Here is a 27,889-nt window from a genome sequence, read left to right as displayed (position 1 = left end):
ATTGATGGTTTGAAAACTAGAATTCACACATAAGGAATATGCACAGTCTGTCTTCAACAAACTCACTCACCTATACAGTTACAAAAAAATATCGTAGGTTTACTTTAAATCAGTTAGAAAAATGATCTCGCTGGGAACAAAATAATACACTTTGTAACGAAATAGAAGTACATAATAAAAGTAAGTATAAGTCGAATTTATGATTTGGATCAAGTAAGAGCGCATCTATAGTCTAGAATGATTGAAAGCGAAATGATCTCTACTGACACCTACTAACTCACCGCTAACTTTATACCGCTTGTTTCTACTATGGCATGGACTGTGCTTAACTATTTAGTTGTAAATTAGTTTTTATTATTATTTGGATGTGTAACTAAACAGTAATCACAATAACATGAAACGTGGAATTATCTTTTGATTTTTTGTAGTCTACATGATTTTTTTTTTAATAATTAAATAAAAACACGGAAAAACAGCAGAGCTCGATTTTGAGATTGGATACTATTCCAAAAAATGCAATTTAACCCTATTAATTATTGTCGAATCGTGCATCAATCAATTTTGACTGATTATCGATTGATCAATGAAGCATTCTATGTATATCGATCAAGTATCGAGTTGGTATTGGTATTGGTATGGATGGAAACCTTATGCGTAGACTGTGAATTTCATATTTTCTGATTATTAAAATAAGACTGTTGTGTGTAATTTTTTTTGTAATATTTTTAATTTTGATGAGCTTTAAAAACCTTATCAGTGGGGTAATAATTTGGTTTGTTTTTGTCGATTAAAGTTATTGCATGCGTCTTCAGACTTGCATCTTGCTTCTACTTTGATATTATCGTTTTGCACTGTAAGTTAAAGCACTTACACACTCCGAATTTGAAAATTGACTATTTCCGTCTTTATCGGCATTTCTGTATTTGAGCGATAGAGGGCCAATAGATGATTTTCGAATATCGATGTTCGCGGTAGCTTCCTCCTGTTTTATCAAATGTATTTGTTCATTGGTCAAGGTCACGATATCACTTTTTTGCATTATACGAAACCAAATTTTTGGTACTAAGAGTATTTCTTCTGAATTAAGTAATTAAGACAAAAGTGGAGTACCCGCGCGAAATCGCCTTTTCATACAAACGTAGGCCTCATTTTCCTCTCTGGATATTAACATTATTAAAAATATTTTGACGCAGTTTGTTGTATATCAACCACAGCTAAGCCCCTACGCTTGTTTTTTTTTTCGATTTTTTAATTATTACAAGAGTTAGGAGCATTTTTAAATTTGTATGAAATCTGTTTTTCGCTCCTAATTTCTACAATAACCAAAAAAATCTAAAAAAGGCATAGCTATGGTCAATATACATCGAATTATATAAAACTATTTTCCATAATGTCAATATCTAGAGAGGAAAATGTGGACTACGTTTGTATGGAAAAACGGCAGTCCCCTTTCCTCTTAAGTTGTGTACTAGTAAATTACTTGTATTTTATTGAAAAATATTATTATTATACTAATTTGTTCGTTATAATACTTGTATGAATGTGTTGTTACTAATATGTGTAGGACTAAGTGAGACATTACTTTAAAACAAAACTGCATGAGTGCATGTCAGTGTTATTTGACCGCAATACAGTATGTTTGTATTGTAATAACAGGTGTATGTCATTGTAGATCGGAGCGAGTTAGGATGCAGCAAGCGATGCAAGGCAAGCAGAAACACGACTTGTCCAAGTGGAAGTATTCCGAGCTGAGGGACACCATCAACACGTCGTGCGACATCGAGCTGCTAGAGGTAACGTATACAACGGCGGCTAAAAAATGAATATTCCCGCTGCCAGGGAGGTTTTGGGATTATACTGAGCGACTTTTACTACGGGACCAGCCCCGAAATCGCGAAAAAAAATTGGCAGTTTCATACATTTTGGCTGGTCTATTTTCTATGGGAGGGTAAATTTTTTTTCGTGATTTCGTTTGGTCCTATAGTAAAAGTTATTCAGTATAATCCCAAATCCTCCCTGGCAACGGGAATGCACTTAGTTTTTAGCCACCCTGTATACTCCTCCTCATCTCTTGATGACGGCGACCCTAACTAAACATTATGGACGTTGTCTATCGTCAAAGATAATTGATTGTAATAGAGAGGTAAAGTCTAAGAAAAAAACGTGCCCCTTAGTTTGACATTCAAAACAGATGGCGCTGTACTGCGCCATGCAAGGGCCTGACACTCTATGATAGAGAAAGATAGTCTTATTGCGATTCCTATAAGAGGAAAGAGAAAATAGTGCCATGCTTTGTCCTTATCACCGACCGGGTTTTTTTTCATGGTCGGGTTATGGCAATACGTAGGAGGCGATGGCGAAATACCGAAGTTTATAAGAGTGAAAGAGAAAAAGGATTATGCTGCCATACATTACCCTGTCAATACATGAATATGTCTTTATCTTACCCCTGGTCGCTCGGTTTCATGTCTATAACTACTATACTATGTCTATGGCGCCATGTTTTGCGGACTGCGGTCACTGAATTGACAAACGTCAATATCTCGCTTAACTGTCAAATTCGTAGCACGAAATTGTCTTAGATTTTACGCATCTTAATCAATGCATCTGCTATCGTGAATTTGATCGTGAACCTTAATACGGCTGGCTAGGACGAACTTGCTCTTAAATATCCTTTTGGACATGTGACAATAAAGTTGGTTGGAGGTAAGTGTACAGTGAGTATAAGGGTCGGTTGCACTAAACCGTCCGTCATCGTTCGCTAAATTTGGTTTTATAGGAATTTTCCTAGTTCACTGTTGTTTGGCGATGATCGATCAGTCCATTACAGTTGATACAGTTGGCCCTAAGATTCCTCTTGGGCATTGTTTTTCTGTTTCATTCACCCAAGTCTTAGAAAAACAGTAGCGCAAAACACTTTTAGACTTTGTAGTAACAGCGACTTCTGGCCATTGTGGACTGCATGTCTCTGCAATAAGGTTGACGAACTATTACACGGTCAATAACGCTATCTGAACATGAACTTGTTTTTTCCGTTTTTCGTCCCAATACGATGAAAGCCGTCTGTTTTCTGTGTATTCATGAGGCTGACCACTTTAGCATGGCTGGTTCTTAAAATGAAAATATAATATTGTGTGGCAGCTAGTCCTTAAAGTGAAGAAATTTAGTAATTCGTAGCTCCTTGTCTTCCAATACCTATTTCTGATTTACATTCTGGCAAATGAATTTTGTCAGTATTAAAGGCAGCAAATTTCAAAAGTGTAAGAGCGAAAAATCGATTTGTCATAGAAGTTTGAATTTCTACGCCTTCTTTACTGACAAGTTGTTCAATTTGATCACTAAAAATGTGTATAATACAGGCGTGCCGACACGAATTCCATCGGCGCCTGAAGGTGTACCACGCTTGGAAGGCCAAGAACGCGCGCAAGACTACCATGAACGAGCAGGAGCGGGCGCCGCAAAGCATCATGGACGCAGGTATGTAATGTACCATCACTACGTAGCCGTTCGAGTTCTATCGCCGCCTGAAGGTGTACCACGCTTGGAAGACCAACAATAAACATCACTATATTGACGCGTGCCGACACGGTTCCATCGCCGCCTGAAGGTGCCCCGAGGAACGCCAAGAACCCGCGCAAGACGACCGTGACCGAGCCAGGAGTCACTATTTACCGATATACGTAATTTGTATAGCAAACCTAACACCTTTTAACCTCTCAACTAATATTGCCTATGTTGCATGAACGTGACGTAAGAACATATACATGTAGGTTTTTAGTCAGTTTGTTTAGTATCCGCCATTCCTTGCGTGTTTTCTTTTAAAGAAACATTTATATAGAGATACTGGTATTAACACCTAAATTTGCATCACGGATAAAAGGAACAACAAGATATAAAAGCTTTGATGTAAGAAGGCGACCTCAAATCATCAGAAATCGAATAATCCCATAGGTTAAAATTCTAAGCTGACCTCGCAAATTCTCATGACTCCGCCATTTTGAAAAAAAAACGACAATATTCTAACTCGGGAACAAATCAAATTATTTAATGAAATATTTGTGCGATGTCTATTTCAGTTTATAAAAAGATTCTGTATAATTATTTGCTCACGAATTTTCACGGGAATCTGTCTCGAGAATCTGTAGAGGCGGACTAACGAAAGCAAATCTCAATCTAAAACGAAGACCTTGCGTTCGCTCAGTCAATAATATGTATTCTAATAACATCTGCTCCAGAGTGAGCCGTTTTAATATATTTAATATTTTGATAATTCAATGTCATTATGGACCGCGAGCCAGGCGCAAATTTCGTCAGTCATCGCCTCCCGGGCGAAAACTCGTATAGCGGTTAACGGCTATGTATGATGAACCCTCATGAACGTCAGCTGCCGCGCCGTTGGTGGGTTGAGGAATGGCAGCCACCGAAACGCGTAACACGGTCTTTCCACCGCGATACAACCGGCTGACGATTTGTTTTATTAACAATAGCATCTATAAACTACCATCTGACAAAGTATCAAACGGGAGGCGATGACGCCGATGACTGAAAAGAATTTTCTTTTTTACACGTTCATGTGACCAGCTGACGGTCTTTCCACAGCGATACAATCGGCTGACGATTTTGTTTATTCACAATAGCATCTAAACTATCATCTGACAAAGTATCAAGCGGGAGGCGATGACTAAATTTTTTTATAGACTATTTGCTGCCATTCCTCAACCCACCAACGGAGCGGCAGCTGACGTTCACGAGGGTTCATCATACATAGCTGTTAACCACTATACGAGTTTTCGCCCGGGAGGCGATTGGTGATGGAAATCTGTTCCTGGCCCGCGGTCCATTATGCTAAGTCTTCATTTTATCTTTCGCCCTCTTGTATTTAATATACGTGTGCATATTGTCCGGCCAGCCAAGACTCCCCGCTTGCCAGCCAAAGGCGACGTGCTCGGCGCCCGGCACCGCTACTTCCGCATCCCGTTCGTGCGGCCCGCGGCCGCCGACCGCCGCGGCTGGTGGTACGCGCACTTCGACGGGCAGTACGTCGCGCGCCAGATGGAGCTGCACCCGGACAAGGCGCCCGTGCTGCTGCAGAGCGGTCAGTGACACATCCACACATTTAATGATTGTACACTCAACTAAACTATTCGCTTAGCACCCCGGCATACAAAATTATCCCACGTGTATCGTGCCGCGAGCCACTCTACTGTGTACACCGCACAGTTTGACAAAACCAAATATTGTAATGCCGCGCAAGAAGTTTAATTTATTTATAAATGATGTCATTTTAAAGCCTGTCAAGATTATATTTGGCTCTGAGAGTGTCGATGTCGCTACAAGAAGCTTAAATTTGGTAATGTTGCTTGTTTCACTCCTTACCGTTTATTGCCACGTGGTCCATGATACGCTTGCGTGCTTAAAATGATTGTTTAATGCCCTAATTTTATTTTATTTTGTCTCAGGCGTGGACGACATGCAGATGTGCGAGTTAAGCCTGGACGAGACGGGGCTCACGCGCAAGCGCGGCGCAGAGATCCTCGAGCACGAGTTCGAGCGCGAGTGGGCGCGCCACGGTGGCGCCCCCTACCACAACAACAGATAGGTAACACGACAACAACATTTATGTAACTACCATAGCAACACATGTGTAACTTTCACAACAACACTAGGTAACAAACGACAACAACAATGCAACAGATAGGTAACACGACTAACACCACAACAACACTTGTGCAACTACCACAACAAGAAATGGGTAAATAACACACAATAACACTTGTGTAACTACCACAATAACAGATAGGCAACGCACAACAACACTTATGTAATTATCATAACAACAGATAGGTAACACACAAAAACAACACGTATATAACTTATGTTTTATGCTACAGGTACCCAACATTCGTGGCGGACATCAAGGAAACGAGACATAAACAGCGAAACGCAACGTATCATAATAATTTAATTAATAACTAATTCTATCTTAGTAGAATTAGTAGAGTAAATTATAGACCTACACGAAACTTAGTGCTTTTCGATGTGCCTTCACAGGTTCCTAGTATCATAAACATCAAAGTGCAATAATTAGGCTTAGGAATTTTGGTAGACTGTAGCGTTAGAGCCATGAAGTTTTGTAACAAAATATTGTTCGAGCTTACATTTTATATTATAAATTGAAAAAAGTACGAGTTAAGACTTTGCGAGCATGTATTTAACAAGATTGCCATTTACCTGTAAGAATTTAACGATTTCATGAGTTTTATAAATTTCTAGTAAGGGATATAGAATAATACTTGGGAATAGAGCCCCCACTTCTCAATAACGAAATTAATTCGTTATTGCATTTTACATATTATTGTACAACAATCTATACATGTTATAGCAATTCCATGGTATTTCTACTAAAATTCCTTAACCTAGCAACTATATACAAATTTAGATGCGTTATATCTAGTTAGCATTTCATTCAAGCAGGAGATTACATACGAGTATAAGTTTAGAATAAAAAAAAATGAATTATATATTGTTTATATCCCTTTGAAATACAATGAATTAATAATTAGTCTTGGGTGTAAAACAGTGTATCTCCTAGTTCGAATGAAACGGTTGTAGAAATTAATGCAAAAGTCGTATACATTTGTAGTTGTTAAATAAATAAAGTACATACTTAATAATAATAATATAATAATAAACAAAATTATCAAATTAATTTCAAAAAGCTAATAAGGTGCTGGAAAAGAAATAAGCAGCTATTTTATAAAATATTTATGTGTGTTTAACGCGTGATGAGATGTTTAACTGAAAATTCTACTTATACATTTTACAGCTAATATTTATACTCCGTGTTTGATCAGTGTAGTAAGAGCAATGTGTATTATTGAAACGTATGAAAGTATTTTATCAGTATTTATTTATACATTCCTTTAATAAAACATTTCCAAATCAAAACGTCCATGCATTCCTATTCGAAGACTCGTATAACTTTTTTTTATAACTGGTATCGTTTTATGAAGTACAATTGTACATATAATCATACCGTTTGCCTTTTAAAGTGCTTAGTCAGAATACTGCTATGTATTTATGTAATGTGTTTGCTTTACCAAATAAAAGTAACGTGAATTTGAACAAGTTTTTTTTATATACCCACTCCAATACATATCCTTAGGTTTTACAGGTTGTTTTTTGTAAGTTATTAACTTTGGCGTTTGGCGTTCGTTGGCTAAGTACATTTTTTTTTATAGCCTAACGTAGCGTCTTACGTACGCGAACAACGCGCGAGCGCGAAGTGAAGCGGCTCAATCAATCCTTTGATACCTATATAAGTGTCCTACGTGAACGATTTGGTTGCGAACGCGAAGCGAAGCTCATTTTCCTCCCTGGATATTGACATTATGGAAAATATTTTTACACGATGTATTTTATTCATAGCTGTCTCCGATATATTTAGATCAGTACGGTTTCACTCACTATTATTTTTATTCGCTTTTGGCGACATGTTTCGGATTCTATGTTTGAAATATGTCTCACCATAGTTTAAGTTCGATTACTGTCTCCGATAGTTTGATTTTTATCGATTTTTACTTTAGGTATTATGAGAGCTTTTAAAAATTTGTATGAAACCTGTTTTTCGCTCCTAACTCTTCTTCTTCCTCGCGTTGTCCTGGCACCTTGCCACGGCTTATGGTAGCCTGGGGTCCGCTTGGCAACTAATCCCAAGCATTGGCGTAGGCATTAGTTTTACGAAAGCGACTGCCATCTGACCTTCCAACCCAGAGGGAAAACTAGGCCTTATTGGGGTTAGTCCGGTTTCCTCACGGTGTTTTCCTTCACCGAAAAGAGACTGGTAAATATCAAATTATATTTCGTACATAAGTTCCGAAAAACTCATTTGTACGAGCTGGGGTTTGAACCCGCGACCTCCGGATTGCAAGTCGCACGCTCTTACCGCTAGCCCACCAGCGCTTCAGGTATCAGCGCATTAGGTAATAAGTTATTTATAAGAGGCGCTCCCAACCACTCTTATAATACCTAATTAAAAAATCGAAAACAATGCATAGCTATGATTAAAATGCATCAAACTGTGTAAAAATATTGCAATGGAAGTAAGGAATACGTTTGTATGGAAAACCGGTTTCGACTTTCGAGGCGGTCGTCCCCTTTTCGTCTTAAGTAGTACGTCAATAGGTTCAGGTATCGGTAAAATATAAGTACAATTGTGATTTTGTACCGAGTGCCGATCCGAGTTTGTATTATTATAATAGCTAAGTGGTTACAATACGAGTAAAACAATGTTTTGGTCGCTCGTATTGGTTGCAGTAATGGCGGGTGTTGTGTTTGTCGTGTGCTCCAGATGGCAACTGCGAAGGCTCTATCAGATTCATAGAGAGCTTCCTATTAGTGCAAAATCCCACCCTATTCTTGGTCATGTATATCTAATGAGCAAGATGAGCTGATGCTAGTAAGTTTCATCATACTATCTGTCATAGTATAGTAAATCGTCTGTCCGTGGTTTAGCTAAGAAACTGCTCCTGAAACCTGTAAGATAGGGATCAAATTGGCTTTTCTGTTGTAGGACATTTTGTTGCCAGTATAAAATATTAACACAATGAAATATGAAAACAGTATGCATATAATCGACTACAATTTCTTTTATAATCGATGACGTGCATACTGTTTTTAGGGTTCCGTACCCAAAGGGTAAAAACTAAGACTCCGCTGTCCGTCTGTCTGTCTGTCACCAGGCTGTATCTCATGAACCGTGACAGCTAGACAGTTGAAATTTTCACAGATGATGTATTTCTGTTGCCGCTATAACAACAAATACTAAAAACAGAATAATATAAATATTTAAATGGGGCTCCCATACAACAAACGTGATTTTTTTTGCTGTTTTTTTCCGTAATGGTACGGAACCCTTCGTGCGCGAGTCCGACTCGCACTTGGCGGGTTTTTTAGCTTAAATAATATTTTGGAACAATAAGGCCTTATACCTTATCCTATTGTTGGTACAAAATTTCAAAGCAACCTAGCTAGTCGTTTTAAAATGAGAGCGTAACTACTTTTGTATGGAGAACCTATTATTATGTGACAATCTATTATTATTGTACTATATTATATCTACCTATATACACATAAAACAGTAATTTTTCAATTCATGTCGTTGTGAAACAGTTTCCTTCGCTCGTGTTCTCTCGATACTCATTAGGGATAAAATGTATTACTTTCTACAGTTGTATCACAACCACACAACATTTGAAATGCATTAAGCGAGGAAATAAAAAAATAGCACAAAAAGTAATGACAAAATCTTTCAGGATTAAACTCAAGATCGTTGCGTATCTTGTTAACTTGTTGACCCTCGTCACATCACAGGCATCACACATCCAACGCAACTTGCATCATCGCCCATAGTTAGGTACATCAGCACTGGTCTTACATATGATGCTTTTGTGGAACACGTTGCTTCAAGTTGGCCGTCGGCGAGCAGTGGCGGATTATATAGCCACTTGGCAAAGTAGCAAATGCCACGGGCCCCGCGCACCTACTCATTGCGGCCGTAAAAAATCCAAGTTTCACTTCGTCCAACAAAATTAAAACAATCTATGGGCCACTGCACTGCGAATGGGCACAGCGCGGCGACCGTTACATGCATGGTTACAGGCCCCTGGCCCGTCCCTACGCCTGGGTGGTAGGAGACCTAGGCTCTCCGAAACTTGTCGCGCGAGTGACTTAAACAAGTGAGTCTAAACCGTGAAATTATTTAATACTAGGTACAAATAAATTATTTACTCAAAAATAAGGAAAAAAATATAAAAATGCAAAATTATTACACATTGCTCGACAACAATAGATTCATTCACAATAGTATTTTCCACCTGGTATGTCGAGGCCTTCGAGGGTCAACGTTAACGACCAATATCATTAGGTATATTAGCTTTAGGTATTTCGTTCAATAAGTAAATCAAGTTTTGGGGTATCGACTATTAGGTATATCTACTTTCGGTATTACGTGGATTAGGTATATCGACTTTAGGTATTCCGTGCATTAGGTGTTTGGTTCGTTAGGTATAATAGCTTCAGGTAATTCATTCGGTATATCAAATTTAGGTGTTTTGAGCAATAGGTAATAGGTATATCAGCTTTAGGTAATTCGTGCATTAGGTATATCAACATTAGGTATTTCGTGTATTAGGTAAATCGACTATAGGTAATCAGCTTAGGTAAAACAATATTAGGTGAAACGTGCATTAGGTATTTCGTTCATTAGGTGTTATAAGCTTAGGTTAATTGACCATTAGGTATTTAAAAAAATAGGTGTATCGAGCATAGGTCATTCGACATTAGGTAAATCAATTTTCGGTATTCTGATTGTAACCTTTATATGACGTGTTCGGAATTGTCAGTGTCTATATTTCATTAGAGATTGTAAAAGGTTTCATACATTATGAATACGAACGGCTTCATAAGGTTCCGTATGTATACGTGTCAATTAATATTGGCCACTTACAAATTGGTTATTAGTTGGCTAAAATTATAAGGGAAAGTTTAAAGAAAAGCGCTAAATTGTTACGGTAGCCCTATAAAGGGCCTTGGTAAGTTTTTTGGTCAGGGATAGTCAAATGAATGGGCTAGCAGTTCGAACTTCTGGGTTAGCCGTCTTAAAGGGACGCCTATTAAAAGGCTTTTATCGAGGAAAGGGTTGTCCGGTCCCTGGCTGAAGGCCAGTGGCAAGTAGAGCCAGGATGACGTCTAAGATGTTTACAGCTGAGCTGATGCCAGAAGTTTATAAGGCTGCGATGTCACGCATAAACTGATTGCTCGTAAATTGATAAGGCGCATCACTAAGAAAAACGCAGGCGTTAGCTGTAAATAAAAGATATGAAATGATATGATAAATAATCACAATTATATTCGTATTTAGTCCTAGATAATTTAACAGTGTAGTGAATTTTTGAAAAGTTTACGACAAGAAACAGTGCCAATATGGAGGGCGCTACTTGGCTGGTTTACGTGAACCTGGATCAAATCTGTACTTCGAAAACTTGTATTTTTAGGTACCCCCATTTTAAGGGATTGCAGGGCGAAAGTTACAGATTTCTGGTCACGATGTGTTTGCATACAGACCAATCCCTACATGCCAAATTTTTGCCTTCTAAGACTTCAGGAAGTAGTCTGTATTTTCTATGACACGAATTTCATATGTAGGTATCGGACAGTGAAAATTAAGGTATCTAAAAAGTCTAAAGTAAAGTATAATAGGTAGCCTAATAAAACTTGGTGTTTTTGACAAGTCTACTAACTACACGGTAAAAAAGAAAATGAAAAATTGTTTATTTCGTTTAAGAATTACTTATACAGGTAAGTGTTGGTGCCTTTTTTTAAGTAAGAAAATATAATACCTGTGTTAAGAGGCACCGCTCTTCCTTAAAATTGGTAATAAATGGTTTTAAAATATAAATTTAAAGAAATAAAAATGAACACAATATCAGTATCACACGGTATACTAAATTAATAATTTCAGCTCTCTAGCATTATCTAAGCCGAAACTACGAGGGTTCGAAAATACGACGAAACGTGCCGTGCCTTTTGCCCTTTGTCTCGTCTTGGCGGGGGCACGGCCGTGCCCCAAGATGTAGTTCGAATCGATATTCTTAGGACGCACGGAAGTGAGCAAGTTCCTCCCAAGTAGTTCTTGACCCCGGGGCCACATCGCCGTATTGTCGCTGAACCGTGACCCTCTGGTTCCTAGTACACGTGGATAATGACCATAATTGCTTTTATTATGAATAGGACGCAGGTTGGTTGGGGCGATTTAACTTTTTGAACGGCATTTGATATATTTTTAAGAAAAATGACTTACCTGCCAAGATTTTTTTTTTAACTTCCTACCTACTACTACTAACTACTATCAATATGTTCAATGATTTAGTATAGGTACCTAATATGAACATAATTATGTATATTTAAAGCGGACAGTGCACTCACCTAAAAATTTGTCCGAAAGAGAAGTGAAACAAGAGAATTACATCGTTTTAGGGTTACGTACGTAAAGGGTATAAAAACGGGACCCTATTACTAAGACTCCGCTGTCCGTCCGTCTGTCTGTCTGTCTATGTGTCACCAGGCTGTATCTCATGAACCGTGATAGCTAGACAGTTTAAACACAGATGATGTATTTCTGTTGCCGCTATAACAACAAATACTAAAAACAGAATAAAATAAATATTTATGGGGCTCCCATACAACAAACGTGATTTTCTGACGTTTTATGCGTAATGCATAAAACCGACTCGCACTTGGCCGGTTTTCTTAAAGTTACCTATGCTACTTAGGGGTATGGTTTCTTTCTACTTATTAGTTCCTTACCTTTCTGTGAAATGTCGACCTCCCCTTGCGGTTATAAGATTCGTAAAATATTTAGCTTGATTTCATTAAATACTTTACTTTGAGTTTATCTATCTATAAATATAATAAAGCGGAAGAGGGTCGAAAGTCTGTACATGGAAGATATTCGAAAAAAAAAAATTGGCTGGGGATACTTAGAATAGTTAGAATCTATAACAGAACACGTTCCAACAGTTTTTAGAATTTTTGTCTGTTTGTCTGTTTATTTGACCGAGCATCAAATGAAAACGGCTGAACGGATTTTGATGCAAACTTAACTTTTTAGGCTATAAAAATTTGAGAAATTTCACCCCTAAGGGGGTTAAAAAGCGGATGAAAGTTTGTATGGGGTTCAAGATTTATTTTAAGCTAGCAATTTGAAACTTCGTAAAAAGATATATTATTGAAATACAAGAAAACTAATTTCAGCGTATTTGAAATTTCATCCCCTAAGGTGGTGGAAAAGAGGTTGAAAGTTTGTATGGAGATCACATTTTTCATCGAGTGCGTTACTTGAAACTTTGTATATGGGCATAATATTATAATACAGGAAAAGTGATTTCAGCGTTTTTAAAAATTCATCCCCTAAAGTGGTTAGAGAGAGGTTGAAAGTTTGTAGGGGTCCTAATTTTATTTATGGTTTAAGAACTTTGTTCTCAAAAAGAATTTACAAAATTCGCTTACTTGAGAATACAAAAAAATTATAATATATCTTAGGACTAGCGTGCAGACAATGTAACATAAATATTCATTATAAATAATCATTACAAACATTCGTTTGGTTACAAAGTGGGTAGAAATAAAAAAACGTTACTAACCATATGGTGCATTCCCAACGCTTACCAAGCATCATCGCACTTAAACTATCGTGAGACATATTTCAAAATATTTATCAGTACGGTTTCCGAAACATGTCGCCAAAAGCGACTAAAAATAATAGTGAGTAAAAACCGTACTGATAAATATTTTGCTTACCAAGCATATTTTATGCTAGGTACTTGAAATTTCGTAAAAAGATATTTCATTGAAAGAGAATAAAACTAATTTCAGCATTTTTGAAAATTCATCCCCCGGGTGGTAAAAATGGGGTTGAAAGTTTGTATGGAGATCAAACATTTTTATGGCATATAAGCTAGGAACTTGAAAATGAAAAAAATGTAAAAGGGCATTACTTATATTAAAATAGACAAAACTGATTTCCCCGTTTTTGAAAAGTTTGTATTAATAAAGTTTGCATCGGAAGCGAACATTTTTTTTAAATAGTAAACTTGAAATCTTTTAACAGGGCTGAGAGGGATTATATTCAGACCAATTTTTTTCAGTTAGGGGCTTGAAACTTCGCAATTTGTGAAAGACAAATTTCATGCGTTGTATAATTTATTAACAAATGATTAATCATCCCTACTGATACATTTTGCTGCATAATGTTTTAATGTTATGCTCATGTAGAATATATAACTACCAACATACAAATCCACGCGTACGAAGTCGCGGGCAACAGCTAGAAACAAATAAACGAATAAAGTGCGTATTAATCAACATATTGTCAAATTAAGGCTTTGGATACATATCTAAGTATAGAAACAATGGAATTTACCTTAAGTTTTTTGCGGAAAAACATAACTACCCCTATCTCCCCCACGTGAGTTTTGGTGAGATTAAGCTTGACCCCCTCGTCCACTTAAGCGCGTGGATTAATTAATACCTACTAGATAAAACTAGGTAAGTTGCCTACATAAACATCTGCAGTACTATTTTTCTACAGTTATAATCTGACAAGAGTGTAAAGTAGTTCCTTACCATCAATCTAAATATTTAAAAATAGGATTAGTAATAATAGTAAGAGAGTGGAGCAATGTTTTGGCTGCTTGTGTTGGGGGCAGTGATCGTGGGTACTCTCTACAGGCGGCGAAGGCCAGAACTTTGTCAGATCCATTCAGACCTTCCGATCGGCGAAAAGTGCTATCCGGTTATCGGGCATGCATACCTAGTTAAAAATTCTGATACAGGTAAAGATTCTTTATTCTACCTATTACCTAGATATACATATAAATTATAATACTATTACATATAAAAAATATATTGATTATATCAATTACCAGTTTATCCTGATGTGTACTTATTCATATTAGGCTCAACCAGTTCAGCCTTAGGTTAAAACTCGAATGGTGGATAAACTACTTGTTTAATAGTTCCCATTTCAAAGCTGACGTTTTTAGCGATCCGTAAAGCGAGTTGCAGGGTCACAAAGTTGCAAAAAAAATCTCGACCTTGACTTACTCGAGCGCGTTCGATTTTTATTTTATTTTTAAGGGAATAATACAAGAATAACGAAATAAAAAAATCTGCCGATTTGCGCAAGCCGGAGTGTTTATGAAGTAATGCGCCCAGCTCTTTTCACTCACTTTTTCACTATCAGATTTTTATTTTTAAATTAATCTCACTTGTAGATATTTATCTAAGTTAAGTAGAACTTATACAGGTGTAAAAATTAATTGTTAAGTATTGCCATCCTCGGCTTCCTCATATCGATTCCGTTGCCATTATTTTAAAAATACGCTTTTAACTTTTAACCAAATTATTAAAGTTTTGTTAATAATAGGGAAGCCCAAGATACTAAATTTGAAGTTACTCGAGCTTAAAATAATTCAATGTTAAACATTTATTAAAAAATCTTCGAACTGTGATATCTCTTCAACCCGTTGGTTGATGTTGGTCTACTTGGCGGCATTCTACGCATTTTTTCAGGCACAAAAAAAGTTTACGAATAAAAAAATATGAGGAATTTTTAAATTTCTGGAAAAAAAAATTAACTCGTAATAAGGATACTGCTCCACATTATCGTTAGATTAAGGTTAACTGAAACATCAATCTGAACCTGTCTGTATAATAATCTGACACGCTCGAGTATTTCAACATGGCGGTTTTTTTTGGAACTTTGTTACACTGCCATTCCATTATGGATCGCGGAAATCGTCAGATTATTTAAATAGACACTTTTGTAGGGTCCATTTACAACCCCTTTGAATATCTGACGCGCTCTAGTAATTTTTTATTCCAAATTTTCTACCCATCCGTATGACTACCCGACCCCTGACCATGTAAACCAACGGTTGCAGCCCGCGAACCTCTAACGTCCGGCCCGCGAGCCTCCCTGGCTATTTTGTATGTAATATTGGTCCGAGAGCTGGTGGAAATTTGGAGTAGGTCCTTGAGGCAAGCTGCAAATTTGTCTGATGCTTCTCCTATCTTACCCTACCTCAGCACTACAAGTCTGGCTGCAGGGTAGCGGGTCTAAACCAACCTATAAATTTTTAAAGATTTTTTTTTTTGGTGCCCAAAAAAGGTTCTTGAGGCAATCTGTAATTTCTACAAGTGAAAATTGAATATCTAAATAGTCATAAAAAAATTATGCCAGACGATTTGGCCGGGTCTTTAACCTTGCCAGACGCGTGCAAAATAATTTTTCGAAAATACAAAAAAAAGTTCTTGAGGCAGTCTGTAATTTTTACAAGTAATAATTAAATATCTAAATAGTCATAGAAAAAATAAGCCAGACGATTTGCTCGGGTCTTTAACCTTGCCAGACGCGTACAAAATTTTTTTTTCATAAAATAAAAAAAAAGTTTTTTGGCAGCTTTAAAAAATTTTACAGGGTTATATTGATTAAAAAAAACTCAAAAAGCCAAATCATTTTTGATGGGACTAATATACCTGCCAGAGGGCCTAAAGTTTCTGCGTGTTCGATAGATGCAATGGACAGTGGTTTGGTCGGATACCGGATATCCGGCCTTCGAGTCGACCGAACATCCGGTATCCGGTGGCCGAATAATCAAAAAAAAGTTTGCTCTAAAATGGAGTACTTAATCATAACTCATACGCAGTACGCATTGAGTAGCAGTACGTTACAGTTTAATTCGTAACTGATTAAATGTTTTTGTTATTGTTACCGTTATTCATTTATAATTAATAAATAGTTACCGTTAATTTTATGAATTGAAAGAAACATTGAGAAGTTAAAATAATTATTAGAATAAAAAATCAACTCAGAGAAAATAAATAAACTGAACTGAACTGATTTATTGAATTACACAACATCAATATTAAAGAATATATTTTATAAATTTAATCCTCGTCCGAATAAATCCGTTCATCCGAGGACTCCTCATCAGAGGAAGGAGTCGTAGGAGCCTCTTGGGATTCTTCAGCATTATCTGTGAATAGGTGTATATGTCCATTAATATACATTAGAGATGATGGGCCAAATAGAGTTTACCAAATACGAAAAATCGGCCGAATGTACGGCTCAGTTCTTACCTAACCAAATATTCGGCCGAATTATTTGGTTCATCTGTATCATTCTAATAAATCATTTGAAAACGCTCCATTTACATAAATATATGTACAGCTAAAGATGAATTGCTTCCTAGACAATTCCATACAACCAAACAGGTGTCAAAAGACAACAGACTAACTAACTGTTTTCAACAAATAATCAAAACATCCTATGGATTGTATCATTGTATCCAATATGTATCATTATGTATGTGCTTTAAATAAAATTTGAGTTAAATATACTTTATTCATGTAGGCCTAGCAACCAGCACTTATGAATAGTCGTTTATTCGTTCATTCTTGGCGGTTGGCGCCACGGCCACGACTTCTTACGATGCTTTTCTTGGCGTTCAAAGGGTTAACCGAATAATTTGAAAAATCTTTGTAATATCTTTTCATCAACGCCACAAAGCTTCTATAACACAGAGCATGATATCCGTCTTTCAGGTCGGGAACCACTGGCAAATCAATATCATCATATTTTAATCCGTGTTGTTTCCTTATTTGCAACACTTCGCGGCTTTTGTTTAATGTTTTATTAACGAAAACAATTACTTTGCCGTCGTCTTTTTTACAAATAACACAGATTATTTTTTCTCCGTGACAATGACCAGACATTTTTTACTAGCTGTGAAGATTTTTTGATGCTTCTTTGTTTCATTCATATTATTTTTGAATATAGCCGGATAGTTTGAATTTGAATGTTTTTTTTTTTCATTTATTTGGAGCATTGGCAACACGGCCATCATCTCAAATTTGAATGTAGGCGAGATATAGGATTAGGTAGTATACATTAGTAAAATTTGTGTTGATGGTATTATTTGCCATGTCAAAAATTTTACCCGATCCCGCAATGTGCAAATATAATTTACATGTTCCATGTGCAAAATAATTGTAATATCATAATACTTAATCGCAATCGCATTTATATAGGATTACAAACTTATGCTTGCGAGTGTGTATTGCATACTCTTACGTTAGATTCGAGATCGTCTAGCAAGTAGAAAGTCCCATCAAAATGATTTGCCTGTTAGATTTCTTTTTTATTATAAATAATACCCTGTAATGCCCATTAGATGTCAAAGCGGACCCAGGCTCCCATGAGCCGTGGCAAAAATGCCGGGACAACGCGAGGAAAAAGAAATAATACCCTGTAAAATTTTTAAAGCTGCCAAATTTATTTATTTTTATTTTATGAAAAAAAAAATTTTGTACGCGTCTGGCAAGGTTAAAGACCCGAGCAAATCGTCTGGCTTATTTTTTCTATGACTATTTAGATATTTAATTATTACTTGTAAAAATTACAGACTGCCTCAAGAACCTTTTTTTGAATTTTCGAAAAATTATTTTGCACGCGTCTGGCAAGGTTAAAGACCCGACCAAATCGTCTGGCTCTATTTTTCTATGACTATGCAGACATGTAATTTTTACTTGTAAAAATTACAGATTGCCTCAAGAACCTTTTTTGGGCAAAAAAAAAAATTCTTTAAAAATTTATAGGTTGGTTTAGACCCGCTACCCTGCAGCCAGACTTGTAGTGCTGAGGTAGGGTAAGATAGGAGAAGCATCAGACAAATTTGCAGCTTGCCTCAAGGACCTACTCCAAATTTCCACCAGCTCTCCGTCTATATTGACAAATGACAATGTCTGATAAAGTCACAAAATGCGGCCCGCGTCAACTTCGTTAACTACTATGTGGCCCTTGGCTGGTAAAAGGTTGCCGACCGGTGATGTACCCTTGTTATCAGAGACACGTGATCTTTTCTTTCATGTCGGTTAAGGAGATTTAATTTAAACAATCAGTAGGCCAAGCACATGATTGGCGCGACAGTATCTCGCCGCGAGATAGACTACCCGTCTTTTACTAACTGTATGAATTAAAGAGGGACGGGTAGTCTATGTCGCGGCGAGATACTCTCGCGCCAATCATGTGCTAGCCCGGCTGGTCTCTTAATTTCTCCTTTTTTGCAGACGGTACCGTTTGGTTTAAAGCTTTGGGCCGGCTGGCCATTGAAAATGGCGGCGTCACATCTTTTTGGATGGCTAATAAGCTGTATATAAGTACGTATATAACTTTTATTAGTTATTACTATTGTTCCAATAGACAACATTACGATCATATGTATATATTACCATAGAGAATATATAGTATAGAGGGTTATTGTCATAGTAAATTTTGTAATCACAGTAAATTTACTACCGTCTATCGACACACGATTAAAAATAAAATGTATAAAAATATCAAAAAAATTATATATATATACTATATATATAGTTGGTCAAACCAAATTGTCAGTAAATAAGAACAAAAAAAAACTACTCATCCTTTTGGGTGCTAGTACTATTTAGAGTATTTAGTTTAAGACAAAGATAGTAGGTATGATTCTCTCTGTCTATGTTTGAAATAGTCCTTACACAACACACACAGAAAAGACACACACAGACACACAGACAGACAGTAGACAGTCCTTTGACAAACTATATATGGTATGGATAAATGTTTTTTTTTAGAACGCCATATGACTTTGAGCCATGTTCTTTCATAATATGTGTTAAAATTGTTAAATATCAAACGATGTCAACGCCATATAGCCAAGTATAGGCCAATTTTTTAATTTTTTACTGACACCTGCAAAATTTCTACCGCTTTATGCGTTAAAAGTTGAATATCCTATTCTTTTTTATGTTTTTCATGTATTTAATTATAGATACTGCAATTGGTTTCAATATTATTAACAAATTAAAACTACATATGTGTTTTTGCTCCAGTCATCATGGGATGTATGAAACAACAAACATTTATTCAGCAAATAGGCCACAGGGGCACTTTTACATGTCAATTTTTTACAGGCAATAAAAATAACCAAAAATTACAGAAAACAATTACAAATATGGAATCAATTAAATATTACATACTTTTTTTTATTTCTTATACCACGTCGTCGGTGGCAATCAAGCATACGGCCCGCCTGATGGTAAGCAGTTACCGTAGCCTATGGACGCCTGCAACACCGGAGATATTACACGCGCGTTGCCAACCCTTTAAAAACCTGTACACTCCTTTTTTGAAGAACCCCATACTGTAGCCCCTCGGGAAAACCTATACTATACTTTGTTAGAGATGTATCCAGTCTCTAAATGTCGAATTACTTACACAAAAAAATAAAAATATACAAACAACAGATGTAAAACAGAGATAACATACATAATTGTTGCGTGGTATTGTTGCTGTTGCGTGTTGTTGTTGTGTGCTATTTATTGTTATTTTAATTGTGCTCGTGTTTTTAATACAATATGGATCTTGTTATCTGCAATAAAGAATACAATACAATACAATAATTTAAAAAAACGATCATCAAAATATTCTTAGAGAAGTCAAGGGTCTCCAAGACTTGAATTGTTATATAAGTAATTAAACGACGAAATTAAATCAGACAAGAACCGAATGAAATGTCTTACCTTAATGCCACTCAAGTAAAGTTACATAGGTCTTTATAACATAACATGAAGCCCGTGTAAACTTAAACAGACCGGTCTGTAAATGAAATGTAAAACTAATTAAAATCAATAATAAGTAAAACTTAAGCATCTCTATGGCTCTTGTTCGTGGCACAATGTTGCCAGTGTTTAAAAACTGATGGTAAATACGTATTTCACAAGATTTTTCTATACCATTACCATCCCATTATTACTGGTGCCAGACTGCCAGTCCCATTATAGGGGTGGTTACTATAATTATGTTAGTCTGTAAGGTATTTGTAGTAGATACGAGCCTTATTGCCCGATTTAAATTCTTAAATTAATAATTAAATGAAATAATAAAGATAGGAACAGACGGAACAATGTACGAAAGTCCTCGTTTTCTTTACTTCTAAATACACTAAGGTACTTACCTATTTTCAAAGATAGATATAACTCGGTAATAGATGGATACAGTCGAAGGAAAAAACGTTCCTCGAAAATCAAGAAAATTTGATTCTCTATCAGATGGCGCCACTACCTTTGGCCTACTCTCGTATAGATGGCGTTGACGGTTTCGTTTGTTATTTAACAATTTTAACGTATATCAGTGAAAAACATGGGTCAAAATAATATAAAAATAATTAATGCAAATATTGCAAATAAAAAATATCATTTCTCCATATATAAATACATTTTTGATATTTTTATTTTTAGTTTTAATCGTGTGTCGATAGATGGCAGTGAATTTACTGGGGTTACACAATTTACTATGACAGTACCGCTCTATCCTATTATATCATCTTTGCTTTTTTCTAACAGTTGTTGCTGACCCGGAAACCTCTGAAGTAATATTGAAATCTTGTATGGAGAAAGGCTACGTGACTCAGTTCCTACGGACACTAATTGGCAATGGCAGTATATTTGCTGCAGGTAAAATATAACATAACCCTACATAACAACTTCCAGCTTTCAATTTACGCTACGCGTATCTATATCACGTTTATGTATAATATGTAGTTGTAGATAGGGTACGAGGTTTTCCTTGACCTTTGCCAAACACGTTTAATATCTACGCCCGATAAATATGAATAATTACGTAAATTTCGAAAATCGAGTGCATTCAACCTCCAGGTTGAAAGCTGCACTATGACAAAAAATTAAAAATAATTGATATCATTGCATACCTAAAAATACTGCTTCCAATTTACAGTTGACATTTGGCGGCCGCGGCGCAAAATTTTAGCTCCTGTCTTTAGTATGAAGAACCTTAACGAATTTGTAAAAGTGTTTAATAGACAAAGCATGATCATGGCCGACATGCTGGAGCCGATGGCTGGAGGCGCCGACTTCTCCGTTTGGAGATATTTTAACACTTACACGTTCGATTCAGTTTGCGGTAAGTAGAAATGTTTTTTTGATGTCTGAATTTTATAAACAACTCTTTAGACACCTTTAAAAATCTCATAACAATGTGGTATTTATAAAAATCTTATATTGACTAAGACAAAGCTCGAAATCTCTTGAACAGTCCTGAAATTTGTGTGATACAAAATTCATTATCATTTTGTGCAATTGCAATGGCACACGACATGAACTATGTCAATATTAACATTTTACCCGACTGTAGCTAAATCATAAAGGATAATAAATCTACCAAATTTTAGGACTGCTCAAGAGATTTCGAGCTTTGTCTTAGTTCGATTGTGTTATGCACTATATGGTGCTTAACATTGGAAAATATTAAGATACTTCCTCACTTGTTACCCTGCTTACTACAACCAAGGTTTTTTTGTAGAAACAACATTAGGCATTGATTTGAATAGTCAAAAGGATCCGAATCACAGCTTCCTCATCGCGTTCGACTTTGTGTCGCAAGAACTGGCGAAGCGAATGGTGTCGCCGTGGATGTACCCGGAGTTCATTTACCGGATGCTGCCGAGATACAACAAGTTTGTCTTCCACAGGAAAATCATACGTCATTTTGTTGATGAGGTAGGTACTTACAGTCACCTGCAATAATATTTCACTCTTCGAAGGCCGCAAAATATGTGACACGCTCTTATACAGAGTGCCCTTACCCTTACCCATTGGACAAAGCCGAAATGTAATATATATGCATTAGGGTATTTAGAACCAGTATACAAAGTATCATAACAACCGGTGTAGCAGTTACGAAGAAATTACGATTTTTTTACTTTGGAGCAGCCTGTATGTGTTAATAGCTCCTGAGATAATAAATAGTATGAAACCTTCTTCGACCTTATTGATTATCTTTTTTATTTATGACATTAATACGATTCTGACTTTTGACAAATGTCATCATTGCCACACGTTTTCGAACAAGTTGTCAATAACACTGCCAATGATTATTAATACAGTATGTTTCATTTTGTTGTCGATCATTGGAATTAGTTTTTGTTTGAAATTTATTTTTTTATCTTTTGTTCTAATTAAATAATATTAACGATAGAGCATTCCTGAGAAGTAACCCTACGCGGGATTTCAGGGTTTGTCCAATGGCTAAGGTCATCCTGTATATGGCTCTACAAATAAGATCGTGTCAAGAGATTTTTGCGGCCTTCGTTGTGTAACATATTATTGCAGGTGACTGTACGAGTAGGTACCTACTAATTAGGTACCTCTGTCACTTAAAGCGCTCTTTTAAGTTTAGGTTGCTTCACGAAAGCACCGCACCGCGATATAATCCGTTTTCATAGTTTTATTTGACAGTTAAGTAAAAATTCGCGCCAGCACGTATGAATATGAATCTACCTATAACTGACGGATTATTAAGTTATATTTTAGTAAATGTTCAGTTTAGAGCAAATCTTTTCTCTTACCTCCTACTATATACACTTAACCGATTCTTTCCATTATACCTAACTTGTACAAAATGTTACATGACTAACATTTGATCTTTAAGTATGTTTTCTTTATTATTATATAGCTATTTAATTTCGTCCCTGTTAATTACAGGTAATAAAAATAAAACAAAAACAACTATCTACATTTCAAAAAGGGGACAATAAGGGTAAGTGTGAACCTGGAGATTTAGAAGTTTATTTACGGGACGTAAATTTTAAATATTTAAGTAGGTAGTAGGTACATATAAGTTTTAGGAAATGAATACCCGAAAATTGTTAAGTTTTCATGCCTCAAGTATGGCGCTCTTATGGGCTATATAATATATTATGGGCTATATAATATAATATATTATGTATATTTACATTGTTACTGCCAAGTCAGTGTAAACTTAACGTGGTTGGAGACTAAGTCTGGCTCGTCTTGAACACGTGAAATTGTATTCTTCCGTCATCGTTTTATCATGCACTCAAATAAATGTACCTACAATTCTTCGCGTTGTATATACCTATGTAAGTTGGTATTAAAGAAATATTACCAACTACAATTGGCAAAGTATTCTTTCTTCTATTGAATGTATCGTATTGTTGGTGCTTACGACATAAATGTACTCAGATCGCTACCATTTTGTACAGAAATCAGCGACACTGCTCCAAAAACATTCTTAGACATGATGATAGAGTCATCAGACCGTGTTGACAAGAAATATTCCGACCTTGAGCTGCGCGAGGAGCTGATGGTGATCGTGTTGGCCGGCACCGACACCTCCGCCGTGGGCGCCTCCTTCGCCGCCGTTATGCTGTCCCGGCATCCCCACGTCCAGGAGAAACTACACCATGAGTAAGGCCTTTAGCATATTTGTCTCGCTAATGCTATTTTTGCCAAAAAACAGTTATTCTCGGAGGGTCAAGTACGTCAAGTACGTGACTAATGCGTGGTTTTGACAGTTGCTGACACATTGGCATATGCCTGAGAAAGAAAAAGGGAGTGATATAATTTGATTTGTTTCCTAATTGTTGTAATTGTAATTGCTCCACTCACAGGTTAGATGTCGTGTTCGGTAACTCAGACCGAGCTTTAACTGTGGAAGACCTGCCGAAGCTCCAGTACTTAGAGGCGGTCATCAAAGAGACTTTACGGCTGTACCCTCCAGTTCCCGTCACGGCGAGAGAAGTCATGAATGACGTGAAATTACGTAAGAACAAATTAATCCAATTAATCGTAATTAGTCCAAAACAAATAGGTCACGGTACCTATTGATGGCCATAAGCGGAAGTAACCTGACATTGCCAGGCTAAAAAGTGGTGCCGTTCAGCTTCCTGAATGTTTCCCTTGCAATTCTCAACTTTCGCCGTAAAAAAAAAAACACATTTAGTTAACATCAACAAAATAGAAATAAATTTAATATTGACCACTAAGTATTATGACTTCTAGCATCAGGCACCACTCTGGTTGACGGGGTGTCGGTGATACTGAACATCTGGGCGACGCACCGCAACCCCACCTACTGGGGAGCTGACGCGGAGCAGTTCCGCCCGGAGCGTTTCCTGGAAGGGCCGCTCAAGCACCCCTCGCAGTTCCAGCCCTTCTCGCTGCCCATGAGGAACTGCCTTGGTATGTTTAATAGCTAGCATAATTCAATATCATTTTCATCATCGCCATATCGACTGGAAAACAGCCACATCTACTCCCATTAAAAATGATAAAACTTTACTTTAACTGTGCTTACTTGATCACATCATTGTTCCAACTTGTTGAGCCTTATCTGACTTTGCTAGAGGTTCGCAGTGGCCACTCACGTAGGTTGTTGCTACACCAGCCGTGTAGTTAGGTATTGACGTTGTAGAGAAATCCAAGATTTGACGATTGATATATAAATTGATCCAGAAGTTAACTGATGGTATGTAGCAGTGTTCAAATGTATTGTGATATGATTTAAGTAGCTACTATAATTTTTTTCAGGATACAACTACGCTATGATGTCGATGAAGACTATGTTGGCCAACACGATGCGCCGCTACAGGATATTGCCGCCTTCCCACATGGACGAACACAAACTCCAGGAACCCTTGAAAGTCTCTTTCGACGTCATGATGAGGGACATGGATAACTATGAAATAAGGCTACAGGATAGAACGAAAAATCAGAGCGAGAGAAGAGGGAATTGAATTGAATCCTATAAACTGTGTTGTTTTTAGACTGTTATGGAAAAAAGTTCAAAATGATTTTTTATATAGCCTATTTTGTGTCACACTGCTGGGCAAAGGCCTCCCCTTTCTTTCGCCACTCGTCATGGTTTGATGCATGCTCCCGCCAGTCGCTGCAAAATGCCTGAAGTCGTCCCGCCATTTCTTCTTTGGTCTGCCTCTGCCCAGGCTAACCTGCGGTGTCCATTCGGTAGCCAATTTGTCCCACCGATCTGGAAGCATTCGGCAAACTTGTCCCGCCCAATCACACTTGATTTGACTTGAGCTTGGCGGCCTGCGGCCTTATCAGTATCACCCACATCTACAACACCAGTTTTGGAGCGCAGTTTGGTGTCTCTAACCCGATCGGTTTCTGCGGACTCCAAGTATGCTGCGCTCCATTGCTTGTTGGCAAATCTTGAGTCGGGACTTCTGGGCTTCCGTTAATGACCAAGTTTGGTATGGGCGTCGTAGCTTAGGATAGGCAGAATAGGCAGATACACATGTCGACGAGTTTGCGCTTTAGTGCCATCAGTGAAAGGCTGCCCTTCATTAGCGCCTTCATGGGCCAGAAGCTCCTCCAGGAGTTTTCGATGCGTCGATCGATTTCTTTGGACTACCTGTTTTAGAAGGATGCCATCTGGCCCAAATAGATGTATCAAAGACCTATGTAACTCCGTATAAGATGAATACAGTCTAAGGAAAAAACGTGCCTCGGAAATCAAGAAAAATTGATTCTCGGATAGATGGCGCCTACACCTTTGGCTTATTCTCGGCTAGATGGCGTTGATGAGCCTGTTTGATATTTAACATTTTTAACACATATCAGTGAAATAACATGGGTCAAAATCATATAAAAATATTAAATACAAATAAAAAAAACGTTTATCCATATATATAGGTCAATCACTTTTTTTGTTTTTGTGTGGCACTACTGAATAATCTATTTTTTATTACACACTTTTATTTAGCTTCACTGCGTATTTCTACCTACCTTTGTATATAGTGCTTCAAATCTTGTAACTAAAATTCGAACCATTTCCCGGTATATGATTCAGTTAAAATTTGGAGTACTATCGTAATTCCGGTGACAATGCAATAATATGCTAACATGGAGGTGTTCTGATGATGCAGCCGGTAGGTAGCCAAAAGAACTCCTCAATGGAAAAACACAAACACATCAAGTTTAGGCTCATTATATAGGTCTCAAGAAGTACTCGATAGACATGCAAACGAGAAGAAGTACAGTCAGCAATAAAAGTGTCACAAAAAATTTTTTTTGACAGTTACTTGTTACTATTAAACTACTCAAAATACATGGATTCTAATATGTTAAACATTAAATTAATGACAATTGAGCAAAATATAAAATAATACATTTTATAATTTACACAAAATTCATTTGTTTTCTAGCAAACACATTTTCACTTCCATACTAAAATTTAATGTCACTGATATATTATTTTTTTATTAAATTTGGCGTCGATGTCAAGGGCGGCGAGCGCCGCACATACACACATACGGGTATTTGATTTGAGCGATTTACGCGGTCAAATTTATTTTTTCATAGAAATGACTTCTGAATGGTATCCATACTAATATTATAAATGCGAAAGTGTGTCTGTCTGTCTCAGGCGCGGATCCAGCCCCCAAAAAAGGTTGTGGTCACAGCCACACGAAAATCGGCAAGTAAGAGTCAGAGTACGAACTCGCTCATGAACAATCATGACTCTTGAACGATCATCCCGATCTCAATAGACCGTATAAGTGTGACGTCACATGTGTTGTGTATTAGGGGTACCCCCCTAATGATTCCCCTACCAATGTTTCGCAGATTATCGATTCACAGACAACATTTCGCCAAACGTCTAACTTTTAGACGACATTTGCTAGTTTTACCGTTCAATTCGCTTCTGTGTTAATTAGAAGAACAATTATTGTAAGATTTTATGCATTTTTTTTATTAAAGATTTCGTTAAGTAGTCGACAAGTTCAAATCAAATGGTGAAAAATAAATATACTGCTCCTAAAAATACTGTCTAGATATGTAGGCCTATTCGCGAAGCACATAAAAAATTGGAAGAGTTATATAATATACTAGCGTTTGCCCGCGACTTCGTCTGCGTGGAGTTAGTGTTTTTTTTATCAAATCTGCATTTTATCGATTCCCATAAAAACTACCTTATATATGTCCTTCCCCAGGACTCAAATTATCTCTATACCAAATTTCAACTAAATCGGTTCAGCGGTTTAAGCGTGAAGAGCACAGACAGACAGACTTTCGAATTAATAATATTACTAGTTTTTGCCCGCAACTTCGTCTGCGTGGAATCAGTAACAGCAGCTAGAGTAAGTTTAGCGCCTGGAGAAAGTCTTGTAGCAATCATTCAATTTCAGCATAATATGCACAAAAATTATCAGACAACTAATTAATTATCTCAATTCCACCATGATTCCACCCCGCTTTTCACCCTCTTAAGGGATAATTTTCTTGATAAAAACTATCCTATGTCCTTCCCCGGAACTCAAACTATCTCTATGCTAAATTTCAACTAAATCGGTTCAGCTGTTTATGTGTGAAGAGGTAACACACAGACAGACAGACTTTCGCATTTATCATATTAAGTATGGATGGTAAGTATTTTGTTTTTTTGCCAATA

General features: G+C 36.9%; 2 protein-coding genes across 3 annotated transcripts in view; both read left to right on the top strand.

The window, feature by feature from the left end:
* LOC134743657 (myosin heavy chain 95F) overlaps nt 1-7,128 on the top strand; it is a 51,890-nt gene extending 44,762 nt beyond the window's left edge. For both annotated transcript variants that reach the window (XM_063677241.1, XM_063677240.1), the window contains 5 exons: nt 1,673-1,793; nt 3,360-3,477; nt 4,910-5,095; nt 5,460-5,599; nt 5,892-7,128. In XM_063677241.1, the coding sequence (XP_063533311.1) occupies nt 1,673-1,793; nt 3,360-3,477; nt 4,910-5,095; nt 5,460-5,599 (565 nt within the window). In that variant the 3' untranslated portion in view covers nt 5,892-7,128. The remainder of the gene's footprint in view (nt 1-1,672; nt 1,794-3,359; nt 3,478-4,909; nt 5,096-5,459; nt 5,600-5,891) is intronic.
* Nucleotides 7,129-14,239: 7,111 nt separating this feature from the next.
* On the top strand, nt 14,240-25,226 carry LOC134743654 (cytochrome P450 4V2-like). The gene is made up of 10 exons (XM_063677233.1): nt 14,240-14,393; nt 18,691-18,780; nt 21,001-21,111; nt 21,392-21,577; nt 21,977-22,173; nt 23,158-23,212; nt 23,679-23,883; nt 24,087-24,238; nt 24,478-24,657; nt 25,006-25,226. Exons 1-10 carry the CDS (start codon nt 14,240-14,242, stop codon nt 25,209-25,211), a joined length of 1,536 nt encoding a protein of 511 aa, XP_063533303.1. The 3' UTR covers nt 25,212-25,226.
* Nucleotides 25,227-27,889: the final 2,663 nt, after the last annotated feature.

This window comes from Cydia strobilella, chromosome 8 (assembly GCF_947568885.1).
Source record: "Cydia strobilella chromosome 8, ilCydStro3.1, whole genome shotgun sequence".
NCBI lineage: Eukaryota > Metazoa > Arthropoda > Insecta > Lepidoptera > Tortricidae > Cydia > Cydia strobilella.
The sequence above is the reverse complement of the archived record's forward strand: the minus strand, read 5'-3'. Positions and strand labels throughout refer to the sequence as shown.

Bases quoted from the DNA above. Each gene is read 5' to 3' on its own strand.
- LOC134743654 (XM_063677233.1), top strand. From the start codon at position 14,240: ATGTTTTGGCTGCTTGTGTTGGGGGCAGTGATCGTGGGTACTCTCTAC. The intron at 22,174-23,157 runs GTAGGTACTTAC...TGTTAATTACAG, and splicing joins TACGTCATTTTGTTGATGAG to GTAATAAAAATAAAACAAAA. The intron at 23,213-23,678 runs GTAAGTGTGAAC...CATTTTGTACAG, and splicing joins TCAAAAAGGGGACAATAAGG to AAATCAGCGACACTGCTCCA.